Below are 21335 nucleotides of genomic sequence, written 5' to 3'. Positions count from 1 at the left end.
TTCAACCACCATTCCAGAGGACATGTGTCCATGCTGATGACAGGGTCTGCTCGATAACGATCCAAAGCAGAGCAGACCGCCGCACGTTCATTTTCATCATCTGAGTAAGATACCACCAGCAGAAGGTTGATTTTCTTATTTGGTGGTTCAGGTTCTGTAGTTTCCGCATCAGAGTGTTGCTCTTTTAAGACTTCTGAAAACATGCTCCACACCTCATCCCACACAGATTTTGGAAGGCACTTCAGATTCTTAAACCTTGGGTCAAGTGGTGTAGTTATCTTTAGAAATCTCACATTGGCACCTTTTTTGCATTTTGTCAAATCTGCAGTGAAAATGTTCTTAAATTGAACAACATGTGCTGGGTCATCATCTGAGACTACCATAACATGAAATATATGGCAGAATACAGTTAAAACAGAGCAGAAGACATAAATCCCCTCCCAAGGAGTTCAGTCACAAATTTAATTAATGCATTATTTTTTTAATAAGCATCATCAGCATTGAAGCACGTCCTCTGGAACAATGGACGAAGCACGAAGAGGCATATGAAACTTTAGCACACCTGGCATGTAAATATCTTGCAACACCAGCTACAACAGTACCATGCAAACACCCGTTCTCATTTTCAGGTGACATTGTAAATAAGAAGCGGGCAGCATTATCTCCCATAAATGTAAACAAACTTGATTCTCTGAGCCATTGGCTGAAAAAGAAGTATGACTGAGAGGAGAGGTAAATACGCTGGAGGGTAGGGATAGGATACAGAGGGACCTAGACAAATTGGAGGATTGGGCCAAAAGAAATCTGATGAGGTTCAATAAGGACAAGTGCAGAGTCCTGCACTTAGGACGGAAGAATCCAATGTACCGTTACAGACTAGGGACCGAATGGCTCGGCAGCAGTTCTGCAGAAAAGAACCTAGGGGTTACAGTGGACGAGAAGCTGGATATGAGTCAACAATGTGTCCTTGTTGCCAAGAAGGCCAATGGCATTTTGGGATGTATAAATAGGGGCATTGCCAGCAGATCGAGGGACGTGATCATTCCCCTCTATTCGACATTGGTGAGGCCTCATCTGGAGTACTGTGTCCAGTTTTGGGCCCCCACTACAAGAAGGATGTGGAAAAATTGGGAAGAGTCCAGTGGAGGGCAACAAAAATGATTAGGGGACTGGAACACATGACTTATGAGGAGAGGCTGAGGGAACTGGGGATGTTTAGTCTGCGGAAGAGAAGAATGAGGGGGGATTTGAACTTTCAACTACCTGAAAGGGGGTTCCAAAGAGGATGGCTCTAGACTGTTCTCAGTGGTAGCAGATGATAGAACAAGGAGTAATGGTCTCAAGTTGCAGTGGGGAAGATTTAGGTTGGATATTAGGAAAAACTTTTTCACTAGGAGGGGGGTGAAACACTGGAATGTGTTACCTAGGGAGGTGGTGGAATCTCCTTCCTTAGAAGTTTTTAAGGTCAGGCTTGACAAAGCCCTGGCTGGGATGATTTAGTTGGGGATTGGTCCTGCTTTGAGCAGGGGGTTGGACTAGATGACCTCTTGAAGTCCCTTCCAACCCTGATATTCTATGATTCTATGACTGAGTAGACTTGTAGGCGCTAAAGTTTTACATTGTTTTGTTTTTGAGTGCAATTATGTAATGAAAAAATCTACATTTGTAAGTTGTACTTTCACGATAGATTGCACTACAGTACCTGTATGAGGTGAATTGAAAAATACTGTAAGTCTATAAGGTGCCACAAGTACTTCTCATTGTTTTTGCTGATACAGACTAACACGGCTACCACTCTGAAACCTGTTACTGTTTCTTTTATCATTTTTACAGTGCACATATTCGTAATAAAAATAATAATATAAAGTGAGCACTGGACACTTTGTATTCTGTGTTGTAAATTGAAATAAAATATTTGAAAATATAGAAAAACATCCAAAATATTTAATACATTTCAATTGGTATTTGATTGTTTAACAGTGTGATTAAAACTGTGATTAATCACGATTAATTTTTTTGAGTTAATCGCGTGAGTTAACTGCAATTAATCGACAGCTCTAGAGAGAATCTTAGAATTTAAGCTCTCTGGGACTGGGACAGTGTTTTCACAGTGGCCAGCATAATGGGTCCCAGATTATTATTTGGACATTGGATTGTTATAGCAATACAAATAATAAACAATAATTGGGGAAATTACAATGAAAAGTGGGAATGCTTTTTGTATTAATCTCATATTTTTTATCCCTGTTTCATGCCTAATAGATGTTGGTTAATTTGCAAATGAAAATCTTCCATCTTGCCACTCCCCTTTATAGAGGTTTAATTTGTAAGCTAGTAATATAATTATTATTAATAATTATTATTATTAATACCTAGCTCTTATGAAGCGCTATTCATGAGCAGATCTCAAAGTGCTTTACAAACAAGGTTAATATCATTATCCCAATTTTACAGATTGGGAAACTGAGGCACTGGGAAGTGAAGTGATTTGCCCAAAGTCACCCAGAAGCCAGTGGCCAAGCTCACAATACAACTCAGGTCTCTCGAGTCCCAGTCCAGTGCTCTATCCACTAGGCTACACTGACTCCCATATGAAGAATAACTTTTTTCATTCAATTTTCAGGAACTCAATGAACTGTAATGGCCTACAGCAACACAAGAGTCAGCATTTTTGCATTTCAATATTGTTAAAAAAGGTTTGTAAGCTGTAAAGAATCCACTTTGAGTAACATCTGCTATTGACTGAGCAATCTATACACTCTTCAGCCCATCACTGACGGTACAATGTATCACTTTCTCTTCTTCCTTCTATTATAACTTCTTTACTTCTTGGCTAACTTTTTCAAATTTTGTGAAGTTTGCAATCCTCACTGAAGAGTACATACTACTACATACCAGCTTCAAAGTCTTATTGTCATCAACACTTGAACAGCGTTTCCACAGCTTAAAACAAAGTTGCATTCTGATAACTCAGAAATACCAGAGTATAAGGGAAAAAAGTCCTCCAACACAACAAGAGTATTTTATAGATTCCAAGGCCCGAAGGGACCAGTGTGATCATCTAGTCTGACCTCCTATATAACACAGACCAGAGTAGTTCCTCAAAATAATTCCTGGAACGTATCTTGGTTCATGTTGTATAACTAATAACTGCACAAGCTTTACTCTACCAGGTGCTCACATGGGGCAAAATTCTTCCACTGCAGTGCAGAGGGTAGTGATCGTGAATAGAAGAGCTAAAGAGTGGGGGTTTTGCGGGGGTGAGGAAGGCAGAGGAGATTTTGCATAACTCTAAATAGGTTGGTGCTGAAGGAACCCCTGTTGTGGACTCAGGAAAGGCCCATTGCAACTGGGCTTACATGGATCCAACAATATAGAACGCCTATAAAAGAAGTATACAGGACAATGGCTATTCAGGATATGAAGGACCCCATCACCTGCCCACAGTTTTGGGGGTGGATTCCATTCCTTCCATTCCCCCCATGCTTTGTTCCGTTCACAAAGTCCCAGTGTGTGGGGAAGGGTGAATTTTGAATACTGCATATCAGTGTATGACAGCAGTGACAATTGCTCCCAAATATCAGGATAATAAATAATTCTGACCTATAAACAGCAAGATCCAGGATGAACTGGTTGTTTTCTTCATCATCTTTCAAAAAGAAATGAAGCCTAGTAACAATGATAAAAGAAAATCTTCAGAATAAATACAACTGATTTGTGTGAGCATATAATTCCATAATTTTACATTCAACTTCTAGCATTTTTTAGATTAATACCAACATAATTTTGAAAATACTTCATATGGTCTTTTTAGAATCATCTACAGCTTCACTACATGAATGTGTACACTACTGATGTTTGAACTGGGCTCTGTTTTATTTTTCGGGTTTTTTTTCTTCTCAACTGAAAACCTAATTAGAAGTAGCGTACAAGGTCAGTTTCATTAAAATCCAGCGGTCACTGTAGGAACAGAGACATCTGCTGGTGAAAACTTTTCTAGTGGGTGTAGAAAATGTGGGTATATCTGTGGCTTCATGAGCTAGGAGTGTAATTCCTCTGCTCCGGTACACATCATGCTGGCACTAGTTCGATGGCAGTGTTGTCACAGTGGCATGGGTAGTGGCGGCGGAGGCTGAGCACAAACCCACGTGAAACCGTTGGGCACATACATGGCGCAACTAAGCTGTGCCTCTGCTGCCAGTAGCCATGCTACAGTGGCTACGCCGCTGTTTAGACTCACGCTAGCTCAGATACACGGGGTTTCAGGTAATTGATGGGAAAAATTCAGCTCTTAAAAGTTTTAATAAAGGGGTCTCTCAACTATAAAATGTATGTGCCAGTAATATTTGTTACTTTTTAGTCTTCTCTATTTCAGTACAGTCAGACTGAGGAGGCTTTATGAAGCAGTGAGCTGTCTAGATTAGGAGTGTTTTTGAAGGGAAGGTGCAGAGAAGACGACTACAAAAGAATGATTCCAAATCTCCATGCCTTTTTTCCCCATGAGCACTAGAGATGTTTCCAGGTCTCTTTCCTGCAAGGCAGATTTCCCCAACACATGGAGAGCTGAAAAAGGAAGTGCAACATTCTCTTGATAGCAGCCTATCTAGCAAAGAAATATCCTTCCTTTCTATGCAGGATGTAGCTATTTTCCTGGTAGATAGTCAAAGACAACACCGAGGGAAGTCTGACTTTGCTCTACTAGGCTTCTGCAATGCAATGTGGAAGCCATGCTGGGGAGGGAACGTGCCTTCCAAGTGCTTTGCTGTGAATGTATTTCCTATGTTCTCTTTTGGGTACCATTCACTAGCAGGGGTGCAATGAGCACCGGAACTGTCACAGGCCCTGGTGTAGACCATGAAATTTGGGGGGTGGAAGCTCCTTGTGTGCTTCCCACACACCTGTGCAACTGCCTATCATAATCTGGCCCTATATACATAAATCCACTGAATAAATTCCAATGCAGAAGACCTGTATGAATAGTATACCACAAGTAACTATTGACAACGCAAAACTCTGGGCAACATTATTTCTAAAGGAATAGTGCTAGAGCTTTATTCTAAATGTCTGTACCTCTCAGAACCATAATTCAGTACTGTCAACACAAAATTTTAAGCTATTATAGACTTGTCTTTGCACAGAAAATTACTCTTTTTTGTATTGCTGTCAACACATTTTTATAATAAAGTGAAGACATCAATACAAGGATGAGCTTCTTCTGATGTACTCGGAATAAACACCAAAACTTCTGCCACTACTATTCACTCCATTCATACCACTCAAAATCAAAATGCCAGTTTCCAAGGCCCTTAAATGTGCATGGCTTTAGATTGTCCTTCCAAAGATGTAACAACATTCTCTCCACACTAATCATCAAAAGCTACCTTAGCTTTGCTTTTTGCAGCTGACCTGGTCTTAGGAAAAATACCCAGTGTCATTTCACTCCCAACATGAGAAAAACTTGTCTAGGGGTCAGGAAATATCATGACGTTTCCTTCACAGGGCTTCTTCATTCCCTCCAGCAGGAGAGGAGAAAGAGATGCTTGCTATCTTATGGGAGCTGCTGGGGACAAAGGCTATCTGTAGGGAACCTCTGTGCCGCAACTCTATTTCCTACCCCTCTCCCAATGAAAAGGAAGCACAGCTCCAATGGAACCATGCTGCTGGCTCCCCACCTTGCTGATGTTTCTGGAAACATCTTCCAGAAAAGTTTCAGCATCACATAATAACTATGTCAGCAATAAAATGTAGGTGAGTTTTCCCCCAGCTCCACTCTCTCCCCTGCTACTGAACCTGATTCCAATAGAGGGGGTTTCCATCACCCAGATCGGCCAGGTTTCCATCCCACCTACAAGTGGAAGCAAATATTTGGTCCAGAAACATTACTCTGATGTATTTTTTCTACATTTAAGGTACCTGTTCATACAATTACCTTCAATGGTCAAACATAATTAACCCGTTTCCACAATTAGCAAGATCCCTACACCTTAGAAGGGAAAATAGTAAAATATCTGATGTCTTTATAGATAAATAGTTTTATAAATGTTAAAGAACAAGTGGCTAAATATTTTTGAATGGATTGATAATTCATTAGTTCTCTAACTTCAAGATATTGCTATAATTAACATTGCGTCCTCAACAGAAACAAAATACAGCACTGGATTTTAGAATTTGTCTGACCTGTTACATTAATACCTTCAACAAACCTATTATAAAAAGCAAAGTACTAGTTCACTCATTTAAAGTTATTATTTTTCCTCACATACTTTGGCTCATTCATATTCAGAACTTTTCCTTCTGCAGTGATCAAAGTCCTAGGTGGCTTCTCTTTCACTTTTTGCCCTCTTTAATTAAAAAAAAGAGAGAAAGAAAAGGAAACAAAGGTTTATTATCACATTCTTATCCTTTTGTGAAGCAGCAAAGAAAGAATGAAGAGAAACATGGCAGCAAGTTCAATGTGATTTAGTTTTTGATTTTAAAATTACAAGCTCCCCACTAATAACACAGGTTATACAATGTTGTCTTTTGCTCTGGAAAAGTTATTTTAACTTGCCAGTAAAGGTGAGCAAATAATTTTCAGCAAACACTTCCTTTATTCATTGAGCTTAACTTCTTTTTCTTTTCACAGAATATCTGTGAGCAGCTTACAATTTCCTGACGTGTATATATATTTTCCCCAAAATTTAATTAATGGATGGATCTCAAATATTTGAAATGTAAGGTGCGCTGCTAGTTATGATTTTTCACATAAATTATGTGGTCTCATTACTATTATCTGCAGGCATTTCTGATGCAAATAGTAGTGTGTGTAAAATTAAAATTGGTTTCCCCAAATACTTATGCATGAACCTTTGAAATATGCTTCCTGAGAATATTTTGTGATTGTCATACTTGACTACTCAAATGTTTGCAAGAAGTAAACATAAAAAGGGCACGAATATGACCAAAGCGAATCCATGTAAATATTTAAACAATTATCTGGTGTTTGTGTTTGGGGTATTTTTGGCACATGTTTACTGTTCTCCTCTTCCTTCAAAGTTATCATAATACATATCTACAATAAAATCAGGTCTCCTACAACCTTCCCTTCCCAATCCCACATACAACTAGTGAAACTGCACCTAGCCTTTTGATTAGTGCAATGAACAAGCCACCCCTTGAGTACTTTTGACCAAACCAATTCATCCTAAAAGAGTCCAAATCTCCGTTATTAGTATTTTGCTTGATAATTTAAGATGCCTACATATTTAATGGATATTTTTATTGCTTTCAGCTAGAAATCTTAGTAATACGACAGGGAAGAATTTGCTTCTCTCTAGTGGGAAAAAATCTAACTAGATTTTTTTTTTAAATATCATGTTGTAAATATCACATTTTTTCTCTTAGTCCACAACTTGTCCATATTCACCTAGTTGATGTGGTATACATATAAAATTTAATGAATTTGTAAAAATCCAAAAGAAAGTAGCAAGTTGTTTAAACTGCTTCCAGATACCTTGAAGTCACTATATCCCCCAATATTCCCTGGCTATAAGAATCTCCCCTCACAGTGTATACATGAGTGACTCTAGCCACTAGTGAAATGAAACATGACATTAGTTTAGGACAGGAAGGATTCATCATCTCATTGAAATTCCATGAGAAATTAAGAAAGGCAGAATATAATTATTCAAACTGGAATTTGGACTAGACACTGGAGTTAATACTCAAAAACGCCACTGGATTTTTAATGAGAAGTTGTTAGAACTTATTACTTCTCATCCCAAAGACAGTACTTAAAGCACCAGAAGAGTGCTTCTAACACTATCTTGGGGCATTGATTTAATATTGGCGCAGTAGGAAAAGTATTATCTAATGAACATCAACACCACTTTCTACAGAATCTAAATTTTCCTTGGAGATCTCCCTAGTACTGACTAAACCCATCTTTAGTGTTTTAAACAAACATCTTTAGTGTTTTAGATGTGACGGAATCATAACCCAACGTAGCATAGTTTCAAGTCTTAAATAAGTGATTATGATATCTTTCAATGAATATTAGTGTAAATACTGTAGCTGACATTTTCAAACCTGGATGCCTAAAGTTAGATTCCTAAATTCATTTACAGACACCTAAGTAAGTGGCCCGATTTTCAGAACAGCTAAGTACCCACAGGCCCCAGGGAAATCACGGGGAGCTTAAGGTGCTCAGCTCATTTGAGAAGCAGGTCACTTTTATTCAGGTACCTAAATATGAATTTAGGACCCTAACTTTGGGCATCCACCATCTTTGAAAATGGCGGCCTATAGCTATAAAAAATATCTAGTAAAATATCCATGCATTGTTTTAAGTTTATGTGGAGTTCCAGTGGCATCCTAAAAAACAAACAAAAACTTAGGGTACATCTACACTACCAGCCGGATCGGCGGGTAGTGATCGATCTATTGGGGATTGATTTATCACGTCCAGTGTAGACACAATAAATCGATCCCCGATCGCTCAACCACTGACTCCTGTACTCCACCGCGGCGAGAGGCAGAAGCGGAGTCGATGAGGGAGCGGCGGCAGTCAACCCCACGCCGTGAGGATGCGAGGTAAGTTGACCTAAGATACGTCGACTTCAGCTACGCTATTCTCATAGCTGAAGTTGCGTATTTTAGGTTGATCTCCCCCCATAGTATAGACCAAGCCTTGGATGACTTTTCAGGGATTATGCATTAAGACTGTTCTCCTGACCCAAACAGCACATACAACATGCAGGATCTTGTTACTCGAGAATCAATTTTCATGTTCAGACATGCATGGAATTTTGTAAGTCATATGGAAAAGGTGTATGAAGTGCTGCTTCTGAAAAAATTCTGTAGAATTCTGTTGCATGCCCTCATAGTAAATGCCTTTAATAGCAGAAGTAAGCACTCAAGTGCAATGAAGATAGCATTTAGATAACTGAACACTGAACTTTCTGAAACATAAACTGGGGCTGAATATAGAAACAACCAATCAAAATAAAAAAAAAACTATTTGAAGAAAAACAGTATCAGGTATCATGAATAATATAAAGAAACAAAAGCGAACAATGCACAGAGTAGGCAGCGTTTCATTTTGGCATAAGTGGGAATTAAGCACCCAACTTTCACTGGACTTTCAATAGGATTTGGGTGACTACCTGGACTTTATGCCTTTGAAAATCTATCCCTTAACCAATTTAGGGTTTATGTAAAAATCAAGATACCTAATATTTTCTTTAACTCTCCGTTTTTCTTCAAGATGTCTGTGAGCTTCTAATCTAGACTCTGGAGTATAAGGTGTGGGCTCCTCCCAAAAAGCTCTGTCCTCTTCATCATCTGTATCTATTTTCCATTCTTGGTATTCCTTTTCTGTTTCTTTCTGCAGGTGGTTTTCTTTGTCTTTTAGAGGATCTGGGCTAGAAAAGAGTACACAGAATGGTATTCCTTGAAATGTGGAAAGAGTAGCAGGGCTTGGCAATGGATCCTGCAGCAATTTTGTCTTCACACCAATTTATATAGTAGTATAATTAATTATCACTCTACAAATACCGAATATTCCATAAGACTCAGGGTAGCTTACCTAACTGTTCTGTTTTTCCCTTAATGTTTCATTTACTTTTCTTGTTAATTTTCTTTGAAGTAGCTGGACTCAATAATGGCAATATGTGGTTCCTTCTTGTCATCTTGACTTTTGCCCATGACTACACAGCAAGTCTATGTCAGACCAAGGAATAAAACATAGCTTTCCTAACATGCAGTCCTGTGCTTAAACCATTAGATCTTCAGATTTCCTTCAATTCTTCTGCATGACAATGCCAACATATGCACAGATACCAATTAAGTCAAAGACAAACATCAGACAACTATAAGCACCTTATATTGCATTCGTAATTCATTGGATGGGTCTTGTTAACTGATTTCTTGGATGAGAATCAAGGACTCACTAGCCTGAACCATATCCATCTTCTAACCCTAATTACATCAGATAGCTACAAATGTGACATTACAGCAAAGGTAACCTTGGAGGAGCATAATTCTTCAGTATAAAAAAAAAGCAGAGAACTTTATTAAAGTGCTAAAACAATAGAATAGCTCAAAAGAAAGAATGAAGAGCAGGAAATTTCCATTGGGAATGCAAATCCTCAGCTAGAATATGTCTCATTCATCAAGAAAGAAGTGGTCACCCAGATTCCACACTGACCTTATAAAAACCTAAATAGCCGACTAATAACAGTTGTCTGAGGAGAGGGATGAGAAGTATGTGTAAATATAAGAAGAAAGGGTGTGTGTTACGTGTGACACCGAAAGATAACGAGACACATGAGAAGACACACAAGACACATGAGAAGACTCAAAATAAAGTTAGGAAAATGAAAGGGGGAGGGGAACCGTGAATAAAAACAATATGAAGAAATAGGGATATTGTGTGAGACAGGAAGCGTTCCTGGAGAGTAAATACTTGCAAAATGAAGCCATAATGCTTCCAAGACCTGACCAGTTACTGAATAGCAACTGTAGCCAAGCAATCTATTATGGCTTCAGCACTGATAATCTTCTCTAGAGCCTAAACCACTATAACCTTCAGGACTTTTGGATCTATGACCGGTGAACACTGAAGTTTTGACTGAATTATCATTTATGAGCCCAAATGTCCATAATACCATCTCCGTGGAACAGAAGATACTACATTACTATCCATAAACAAGAATGGCAACTGGACTGCAAATGTTCTTTTATAATGTTTCTCACTCTAAACAGGTATTTCACCATCTGGATCCATCTAATCTAAGAAAACTCCTTCCACAGTGCAAATAATTTTAGAGCCACAAAGTAGACTGGGTTCAGGAAACAAAATTCTACAGGGTTTCCCAGTAAAAAGATTCCCAAATCCTCTGTTCTGTTCTCTGATCAATTCTGCTCTCCTATTGTGGGGATCAGTGCCTGAAGAGGGTAAACTATTAGAAGTGAGATCAGCAATGAAGATAAACATACACAATTTTAAAAGCAGAATGTAAAAAAGTAAATGTACCAAGCAGGGCAGGATTTCCACCTTGGGCGCCCCTAGGTACAGAGGCTTAGAGCCCCCCCTCCCTGCCCCCACAGCGGCTGGGAGCTGTAGGGTGCCTCTGCCACCCACGGCAGCTTGCAGCTTTCACCCCGCTGCTTGCAGTGGCTGGGAGCTGTGGGGTACCCCCACCACCTGTAGCAGCTCAGAGCTCCTAATTACTGTGAGCAGTGGGGGTACCCCGCCACTTTTAACTTTTAAGCATCCCACCGCCCAGCACCGCTCCGTCCACAGACTCCCCACTGCTCAGCGCCCCCCGCTACAACTTCCCAGTGCCCCACACAGATCCTACACTGCCCAGTGCCCCAACACACACAGACCTCCCCTACGCCCCAATACCCCCCACAAACCCCCACTGCCCAGACCCCCCCACAAATACCCCCAGAGACCCACTCTCCCAAGCCCTGCCCCTGGCTGCACTCACCGGCTCAGCTGGGAGGTCACTCTGTTAACCGGGCTGAGCAAGAAGTGCTCCAGCAGGGCTGTGTGGGGCCATCTCCCCCTCAGCCGGCCCTGCCCCTGCCGGGACCCAGAAGTGGCAAAATATGAATTTTTAGGCACTCCTAGAATGCTGGCACCCCAGGCATGTGCCTACTGTGCCTAATGGGAAATCCAGACCTGGTATCAGGTAATTATTATTTCCTCAGGAAAAGAAATTCCCTTATCAAACACAGAAAAAAGAAGAGTACTGATGTCAATTTACTTACTTGATGTTGTTGATGTCTGTGTACCAACGTCCGTCAAATCCAGGTTTAGGTTTTATTTGTTTTTCTTTTTTCTTCTCCTGCTTTTCTTGTATTTTTTTTAGGGCCTCTTCTTTTTCTCTAGCCCTTTTGAGAAGGTAAACCTGTTCCTGGTCTCTAATTTGCTTCTCTACCTGTCGATAGTTCTGCAATGCCTGAATCCTCTCGGAACGTTCTATTTCTTTACTATCCAACCACTTCTCCAAAGAGCAAAAAAACAAATAAAAAATATACAATTGGCAAAAATTGAAAACTTCACATACAAATCAATAAATCCATCAAGCATTGGGTTAATTTTGATTATATCATCTTAATATACAAATAGAGACTTTACAAGTCTTCCAGTAACTTCTTAGTATTATGTAAATTAGGTTACAGCAGAAATATTTAAGATTGTAATTAATAAATTGTTCATGCTGTCAGAGTACCTTAAACTGGATCAACCTCTGTAGCATACTATTGAAAATACTGTAAACACTTTTATATGTGCTGACCATTTCTGACATTTTAGGAAGGGTTAAAGGCTCTACTTATATATGATTCAGTATGGCCTGGAGTGCCCAAACGCCATGTTGTAAAAGGGAATTGCCCCCAGAGATGCTGGTCTCTAGGGTGCCAGAAAAAGTGCTCAAGTTCTGCAGCCAATAGAGTTTAAGCCTGGATGAGTTTCATCTTCAGCCATCTAGGGAGTTAGCTAGAAACATTACAAGGGACCAGCATCCGATTGCTGCAAGTCTTCTGGTACTGTGTATTTTTGTGTATAAAATCCTGAGCTTATATGTGGATTGTGATGACATTTCTCCCTGAAACTGTGGTTGTGGGTAGGGAGGTCTGCTTATATTTACGTTATTCTATCTGGGAGTCTATACTGTAATTTCTGCTGTTGCTTAGAGTACCCATCTCATATATGGTGTGATCCAATTCCCGTTTGCATCAGTTATAATCTTTCTATTGACTTCAAAAGGGTTTTACAGAAGTGTTATTTTCTGGTACTATCAATCCAGCACTTTTCTCATGCATGAAAATCAGCTAAAAATATACTGTTTTTTTACACAAAAATTAGAACCCCTTTACTACATTTTCCCTCCTCAGAGTTGGAATTCTTTGAAAAGAAAAACCAAGACTTCATTCAAAGATCTCTGATAAAAAACATAAAAGATAGCCAAAATATATTTTAGCTAAGCCATTATCATAACCGTGTTATTTATCAATATCAGTTCTCCTTTATGGGAGAATTTAATTTCCTATGGAAGACAAGTAGGGCATTCAATAATAATTGAAGCAATAATTTTGTCTTGTATTAGTGTGTTCAGTGAACAATTCTGACTCGAAGCATTAAGGAGGAATGTATCACTTCTAGATACTCATTTGAATCTTAAAAAACCCATACTTTTAAAAACCCATACTTTTAATTGATGAAGAGTTGCCACCACAAACTGTCTGTAACCCTCAAACTCAGTGCATGGATTCCCCACCAGAAAGAGTTCTTTAAGATGTATGTTGTGTTTTAGGATTTCAATACTGGACAGTTCTCCAACGAAATTTGCTGTCAGGTCAAGTTTCTGCAGTTCTTCACATCCTGTATGGAAAAATATATTCTTATGCATCTTGCATATCATACACATACACACTTGGGCAGAAACTTGTTACCTCTATCTCATTGACACAAATACACACACCATACGTTGCTTCTCAGAACCAGATTTGGGAGAATAATTCATAACTAATCATTTTGATTTGTCTACATTTGTTTCTTTCATATTTCATTTAGTTTTTTAAAAGAAAAAGTTTTAAATGTGTATGAAATGGCATCAGGTTCAGTAAAATTCACAATTCATGAAAAAAACTATAAAAAGTATTGCTAGTTGGACTACTATTAAATCTTTTTGTGGTATATTTATTCAGACTCACATTTAGAGATGGGTTGCTTGAGACTGGTTACAAAAGTCACAGGGCATTGGCTCTGGTTCCTTGATATAACTACTTGTAACAACATACACAAAATGCACGTCTGAGTAACTACAAATTCCCTTAGTTGGTGGGTATATTTGATAATCTACATTATCCTTTACTTTCATACTCCACACTCATACTTCAATATGAAAAGGGAAAAATTGTATTAAAAAAACATACCTTCCAAATTTTCAATTCTTTCAATGTTGTTCAAAGCTAAATTTAAATATTCAAGCTTCTTTAGTTTGCTTACATTTTCTGCAATAAACATATATATATTATTTCAATTCTACCTGCAAGGAAAGGCATAACATTTTTTACTCTGATTGTTTAATTTATTTCTGAAAGAAATTAAATTATGTGCAAAGTGGGAGATTCACAACAGAATAAATATAAAAATATAGCAAATATTAACATTTTAATGCACAGAAAGTAATTCCTTTGGACAGAAAACAAAACATTTATCCTGGAGAGTGTAATAAAAATCAAATGGCAAAGACAATGAACACAGACATCTATTCAGCTATTTAATCATTTAAACATTAAAGGCTTGGTCCAAAGGCCGACTGAAGCAACGGAAAGATTCCCACGTACTTCAATAAACTATGGATCAGCCCATACTGCCCACTCCTACTCTCTGAAATTAGTGGGAGTTTTGTCATTGACTTCCATGGGCGCAAGAGTGACCTCCTTAACCTATATGTGTATACTTTTCAGGATATTTCTTGTTTGTAGGTTTTTGAAAGATCAATATAACCCACTTTGGGAATACAGAAGTCCATATTATACCAGACCCAGAGAATTATGATTGTTTGTAAATAATACCTAGGCCTGCCCCATGTAACCATGATTACCTTCCCATTTAGGTTTTGTTCATAAAACGTCATGACAACAGACTACTAAGAAACTGGTCTGGGAAGCTGCCTTTTGCCATTTCTTTTGTGGCATCTCAACTTTCTGAACAGGCTACATTTGATGCTTCCAAAGCTCTTTATTTAGATCTGTGATGCTGTGGGCTATGGGTGAGGAAGTTAGGAATCATGGAATGAGATTTTCTCTTGGGATTAAGTTCATGTACAAAACTAAACAGTAGTGACCATTTACAGATACTCACAAACATCTAATGGCCATTTCCTTTTGTGAATGTAGCAATGTCCTGGAAACAAATCAGTCACGAGAACATACAACTTTGCTAAAAATAAAAACGGTGAACACAACAGCAATTATTTTCAAACTAGACTGCTTATCCTCCATGAGACTGAAAACTAAACCTGCAAAAAGCACAGTCATTTGGTAAGCAAAATGTCTAGTCATTTCACTAATGTGTTTCGTAGTTGCTGTACTTGATCATTTGATATAATATGTACTGAATTAAGTTAATTGTTTATCCACAGAAAATTCTCCATCTCACAGTACATTAGCTGGCTTTTATAATGCAGGATTCTTGTGTGGTTGCAGATTTAGCTTCGAAACCTTCTCAAGTAATTTAGCAAAACTAGTTTGAAATAGGACAGCTTATTTCACACATTATATGGGGACCTTCCATGGAGTAACAAAACAAAGCAATTTCATTCTAATGTTTCTACTAGAATCTATTGGAGAACTAGCCTGAATAAGTACTTCTAGAACTGTTTGATGTGATAGTGATTCAGGAAGCTTTCCTTGGAGAAAGGAGCTCAGACATGTAATGCTGATGGCAATAGATTCCTAGCACATGCCCAGACAGATGGTGATCAGAAAGAAGTTTAGCTTTATGAGTTTAAGTATAAATGCTGAAGAACTAGGGAGGAGTTAGCATTATAGCCTCCTGCTGACCTGGAGATGATCATTCTTTGTGTCAAAAGCGTTCACATCCTGCTGTGTGTGTTTTATATTGAACAAGATTTCAAGGCCATATCTGAGAATCTTTCCTTGACTCCAAATGAAGTCCCATTTAGGTGAGAGAAATTGTAACAGCCCTCTAGACTCGAGAGACTTTTTTTGCAGAAAAAGTACTGTGTAATCTCTGTAGGTCATTTGTATTACCTAGCATGTCCTTTTCAAACTGCAGAGTACTGCATTTCACTGAGCACACTATGTGCAGGAGAGAGATTCTGAGTTCACAGAAGAGAATGGAGCAGAGAGTTTTTTTGTAAAATAATCCTACAAAGAAGTGCACTAGACAGAAAGATTATTAACCCTATATAGTGCAAAGGGCACAGGAGAAGGTGTTATGTTGTTTCCTTTGAGGCCAAAAACAAACTTCATGGACATGGTGTCCAAGAATCATCCCTGATAGATTGTGACAATGTGGCAGAAATGGATAACTTTTTCTAATTTATTTTTTTCCAAGATACTAAGCCAAATTTATCCCAGGTGTAATTCTGCTGGAAAAAACAGTGACAACAGGGATGAATTTAACTCAGTAGATTCAGCAATTCTGCCACTCATGTGTTGCTCCATCAGCTGAGCTAGTACAGACGGACCGTCGAGCAACAGAGTATCCCGTCAGTCCTCTCCCCCCTTGCTGGGCATTCCCCAGATGAGCTTCCAAGATAACTCATCAAGATAAAACAACAACCTGGGTCCCAGAAAATGGTTCTTTTCTCCACAGACAACTGCAGTTAGGAGGTCATCTTTGTCCTATGAGACTGTCTGGCAATCCTTACTTGTGGAAAATAATAGTGATAATTTCAGATACAAGAGAGGGAAAGAGGAAAAGAAACAGAGCAGCAAATAAACTTTACCACACCAATCCCAGAAAGAGGGAAAGAAAAAGGCAAAAGCCATGGATTTTTAATATATATGTCATACGTATCATAGGTCTTCAACATCTTGAGCACCTCTGGCTGAAAGTTGCATCCCATTAAGTCATAAAATCCACCCTGTAATGTCTAAAAATGTATGTAAGCTGAACCATTTAATTGTCATACATATTTTCCCTGCTGAGGCAGTAATAGGTCTAATAGGACCCTGTGAAGACACTACTTTGTTGTGATTTCAGATGCCATTCATAGTGGATGAGGATAATTTTTCAGCTACTTCTTGAAGGAATTCCCTTGTCCTACCAGCTTCAGCCTGCTGCTTATGTCTTTCAGGCACTGAGACATTTATGTGATGGCACTAATTGCATCTGCTGAGAAAATGTGAAGTTGGGTGTAATCAACATATTAATGGTGTTGGAGCCCATGGCATCTCATGAACTCTTCCATATACGTGTGTTGAAGACAAGAGAAACAAGACTGTTCCCTGAAGCACTGAATCATTGGCCAGTTGCACCACCAATCCTATTATGTCTTTCATGCTGCTCATTATCACCTTACTCTACTTAAGGTTGAAGATGGATGTGACAGTATAAGCAATAAGGTTATGTCCATAGCCGTCAAACAATTATTCATGAACTCTACCACAGCTATCTTCATGTCTTGTTCTAAAGCCTAACTTACAAGGCCTTGTCTACACTACAAAATTAAATCGACCTAAGTTAGGTCAATGTACAGCCACTGCAGTAATTACTACGGTGGTTCACATCCACACTACATCCCCCTCCGTTGGTGGTCCTCTCCTACCAGGAGCGATTTCACTGACTTAACTGTGTGGGGCATTTTGGGGCACTGACAGCTGGAGAGCACCTCTGCTTCTCCGGGGCTGACATCCCTGGCTATCCATCCCCTCTGATGGAGCTGACAGCCAACAGGCAATGTAAGTAATGCAGTGTCTGCACAGACACTGTGTCACCCTAACTACATCGACCTAAGTGCTATGCCTCTCATGGAGGTGAAGTTATTAGGTCGATGTAGTGGTCAACTTACACAGGTGGGAGTAACACTGTAATATAGACATTTACAGAGTTAGATCGAAGTAAGGCAACTAACTATGTATTGTAGACCAACCCTGAGATGAGTCCAGAACGTTAGCAAGGTCAGGTATTAAACTTTAATCATCACCACATTGGTGATTTTCACTGAGGAAAGGGAGGTTTGAAACAGTATGGTAGCTGGCAAGTTCACTGGCCAAGAGCATTGGTTTCTTGAGAAACAACTAGATGTGTTTTGCAGTGCTGGAGAGGTTGCGTCTCTGATGATTTTGGTCCATAGTCACGTGGACGTTTCACCTCTTTCATGTGCTAGGTAAGTAAGGCTTAAAGCTGTAGTTCAAAGGAGGCTGCAAGACATCAAGAATTAGTGTTGGCAACCAAAAGCCATGGAGATCCAGAGCTTTGCTGATCAATATGAGAAGCTTTTTTCAAGCAATGAAAGCCATATACGGGCCAAGCACAAGCAGCACAACCGTTCTGCAATCTCAGGAAAGATCCAGCCTTCTTAAAGACAATGTAGCCCTCAAGCAACGTTGGAAGGACCACTTTGAGACTCTATTGAATCATGAATCTGAAGTCTCAGCTGCCACTGAGTCCATTCCTTAGCATCCAGTAAAAGAACCTCTTGTTGACTCCCCATCTTCTGAGGAAGTTTGGCATGTCATCACTCAGACTAGAAACAACAAGGCACCAGGCCCAGATGGCATCCCTATGGAAGTCTTCAAAGCTGGTGGAATAGCACTCATGCAAAAACTTCATCAACTTCTTGTTAGAATTTGGGTTAATGAAGAAATTCTACCTGACCTAAAGAATGCCAATATTGTGACCATTTCTAAGAAGGGAGTCAAGTCAATATACAGGAATTGCCAAGGCATTGCCCGCCTCTCCATTGCCAGGAAGATTCTTATTCACATCCTTTTGAACCGTCTCCTCCCTCTTGCCAAAGACATCCTTCTGGAATCCCAGAGTGGTTTCAGACTGTCTTGGGGCACCACTGACAAGATTTTTGTTGCTTGTCAGATCCAACTGAAGTGTAGAGAACAACACCAGCCATTGTTTATGGCGTTTATTGACCTAAGGTCTTTGATTCCTTCAATTGTGAAGTGTTATGGTAGGTGCTGTCTAGGTTCAATTATTCATTGACGTTCGTTCACATTCTCAAGCTAGTTCATGATGGGGTGACCACCACTGTCCTCTGTAATGGGTTGGAGACAGATCCATTCACCAGCTGTACTGGTGTTAAATAGGGCTGTGTTATTGCCCCAACCCTTTTTTCCATCTATCTTGCTGTGATCTTGATTCTTATTCATGACCACCTTTCTTCTGGAATTGGGACTGAGTATTGTCTGGACGGACAGCTCTTCAGCATCTTCATTCTAAAACTAAGGTCACCAGGACTGTTATTACCAACCTTCAGTATGCCTACAACTGTGCTATCCTCACGCACACCGAGGCTGACTTGCAATCCACCCTAGATCTTTTCTCAGGCGCCTATCATAGCCTGGGACTTTCCCTCAACATTGGGAAGACTAAGGTGCTCCACGAGCTTGCTCCAGCACAAGTTCCCCCCCTTCTCCCTCAAATTGTCATCAGTAGTGAACTCCTGGAAAATGCTGAGCATTTCCCTTAGCCACCTCTCCCAGACAGCCAATCTTAATGTGGACATTGAACATAGGATCCATTGTGCCAGCGCATCCTCCGGAAAGTTGCTTTGTTGTGGATCTGTGGAAGGAAACTAAGATCCTGGTCTACAATGCAGTAGTCATCCCCACTCTTCTTTATGGGTGTGTGACATGGATGACATACTGAAGTCATCTTAAGCGTCTGGAGTGGTACCACCAGTGCTGCCTTAGGAAGATTCTCCTTATCAGATGGGAAGATCGTCACACCAATGCCAGTGCTATCTTTGCAGCTAATATCACCAGCGTTGAGGTGAAGATTATGAAACATCAACTTCACTGGGCTGGCCAGTGTGTGTGGATGACTGATACTTGCCTTCCGAAGCAATTCCTCTTTTCTCAACTTAGTAATGGTAAGAGGACTCGCAGGGGAGAGAGGAAATACTACAAGGACACCCTGAAAGTATATCTTAAGGGAGGCATTGACCCCATGAATTGAGAAGAGCTGGCTGTCAATAGACTGCAATGCTGTTGCATCATACATCAAGCCTCAGCCCGTTTTGAAGAAAATCACCTTGCTCAAGAAGCTGAGAAATGGCAGAGGAGGAAGGAAAGCGTACAGCATCCTGGCCAGCAGTTGTCCTTTCTCCAAGCAACCACCTGTCAGATATGTGGAAAAATCTGTAAAGCATGGATTGGACTCCTCAGCCATCTTAAGTCTCATCAATGACTTTTTTCCTCCTGGCAGACATCATCCTTGTATCAAGGGATAGCCACCATTGCCAACAATGTGATTTTCTTGGGAATCAGTTGCATAGTAGTGCAAACTCTATCTGGAAATCACATGCACTCCCATCTACTATTGGTCTACATTAAGATAATTAAAGAATAAATGTGCATCTTATTAAAAATGAGATCAGATGCAAGGAGCTGTTGTGCAACTGATGTTCTGTAAGATAATTAATTGAAAGAGCACTGTGATATCCCACACTAGCCTACCAGAAATGTGAGGCCCATCAGAAGGACAAGATAAATCCTTGTAGGAGTTGGACACACCAACAACCAGGATGAGATCCTCACTATCCCTGCTCTGGCCCTTTGATGCACTAAAGCAATATAACAGAGACCTAAAAGGCCTGATTCTGACTGGGGGATCATTATCCTAGCATAAGTGCTGCAGAAGATAGCTGTAAGGGATGCTCTCTAAAGACACAATCACATAAAGGGCCCTCTGAAGACCCCATGGGGATGTGCTAAGGGTTGGGGGGATGAGGGTGGGAAGGGAGTTTCAGGTGCAGGGCCACAATACACAGCACAGCAGAAATCTCATGCAGTGCTGCAGCCCACAGGGCAGCCTGGGAAAGCTACTATAATTTAGGCCCCAGGTCTATCCAAATTACTCTGGGAGCCTCTCTAGCCCTCAGAGCAGCCCAGGATCAGGAGGGCACAAAGCTTTCTGTCTTAAAGTAATCTTGAGCTGTTTCCTCATTTAAAAAAAACAAACTTATAAGACACATGCTAATCACCTCTAATTAATTACTTCCTTTTGTTGCTGTCTATCCCTCATCCTTCACCGATATACCTTCTATTTGGATTCTAAGCTTTTTTAGCCAAGAACTTTGACTTATATTTGGCTGTAAAGGGCCTGGTAAACATTTGAAGCTATTTCAGTTATAACAGATTCTAAGTAGGTCCAGGTCTACAAAGCCCAGGCCTAGTGTAGTTTCATATCCATCTGTGGGATGCTTATGGGCAATATTTTGCCACTCATTTGCAGAGTTGTTTTTCTTGATGAATGTGAGTTTCGCTATAAAATATATAAAGGAATTCTTGTAAGAACTCATGAAATAACATTTTTCACTCACACATGCTAAAAGTGAACTTTTTGTACACTTTTAAGTATCAGCATCCTCTGATGTCTCTTATGAGTTAGGGAAGAAACAAGTGGGGTCAAACCAATTATTTTTAGGATTGTACTTGAGCTGGAGGATTTCTTGGCATCAGTATAGAGCAGGGGTGGGCAAACTTTTTGGCCCAAGGGCCACATCGGGATGCAAAACTGGGTGGAGGGCTGGATAGGGAAGGCTGTGCCTCCCCAAACACCCTGGCCCCCGCTCCCTATCCGCCCCCTCCCACTTCCTGCCCCCTGGCTATCCCCCTCAGAACCTCCGACC

General features: G+C 40.0%; 1 protein-coding gene across 4 annotated transcripts in view; it reads right to left on the bottom strand.

The window, feature by feature from the left end:
• Positions 1-21335, bottom strand: part of DNAAF11 (dynein axonemal assembly factor 11) — a gene marked incomplete at its 5' end in the record, with an annotated part of 58202 nt that overhangs the window by 24960 nt on the left and 11907 nt on the right. For 2 of the 4 annotated variants that reach the window (XM_084621316.1, XM_084621315.1), the window contains 6 exons: positions 3604-3669; positions 6264-6341; positions 9210-9401; positions 11758-11993; positions 13200-13372; positions 13927-14004. In XM_084621316.1, coding sequence (XP_084477442.1) covers positions 3604-3669; positions 6264-6341; positions 9210-9401; positions 11758-11993; positions 13200-13372; positions 13927-14004 — 823 coding nt within the window. The remainder of the gene's footprint in view (positions 1-3603; positions 3670-6263; positions 6342-9209; positions 9402-11757; positions 11994-13199; positions 13373-13926; positions 14005-21335) is intronic. The other 2 variants (XM_084621314.1, XM_084621317.1) reach the window with 1 other exon arrangement.

The sequence above is a fragment of the Lepidochelys olivacea genome (genome assembly GCF_965140295.1).
Source record: "Lepidochelys olivacea isolate rLepOli2 genome assembly, chromosome: 2".
Taxonomy (NCBI): Eukaryota; Metazoa; Chordata; order Testudines; family Cheloniidae; genus Lepidochelys; species Lepidochelys olivacea.
Note: the sequence above shows the minus strand (reverse complement) of the source record. Positions and strands in the feature narration are given on the sequence as shown.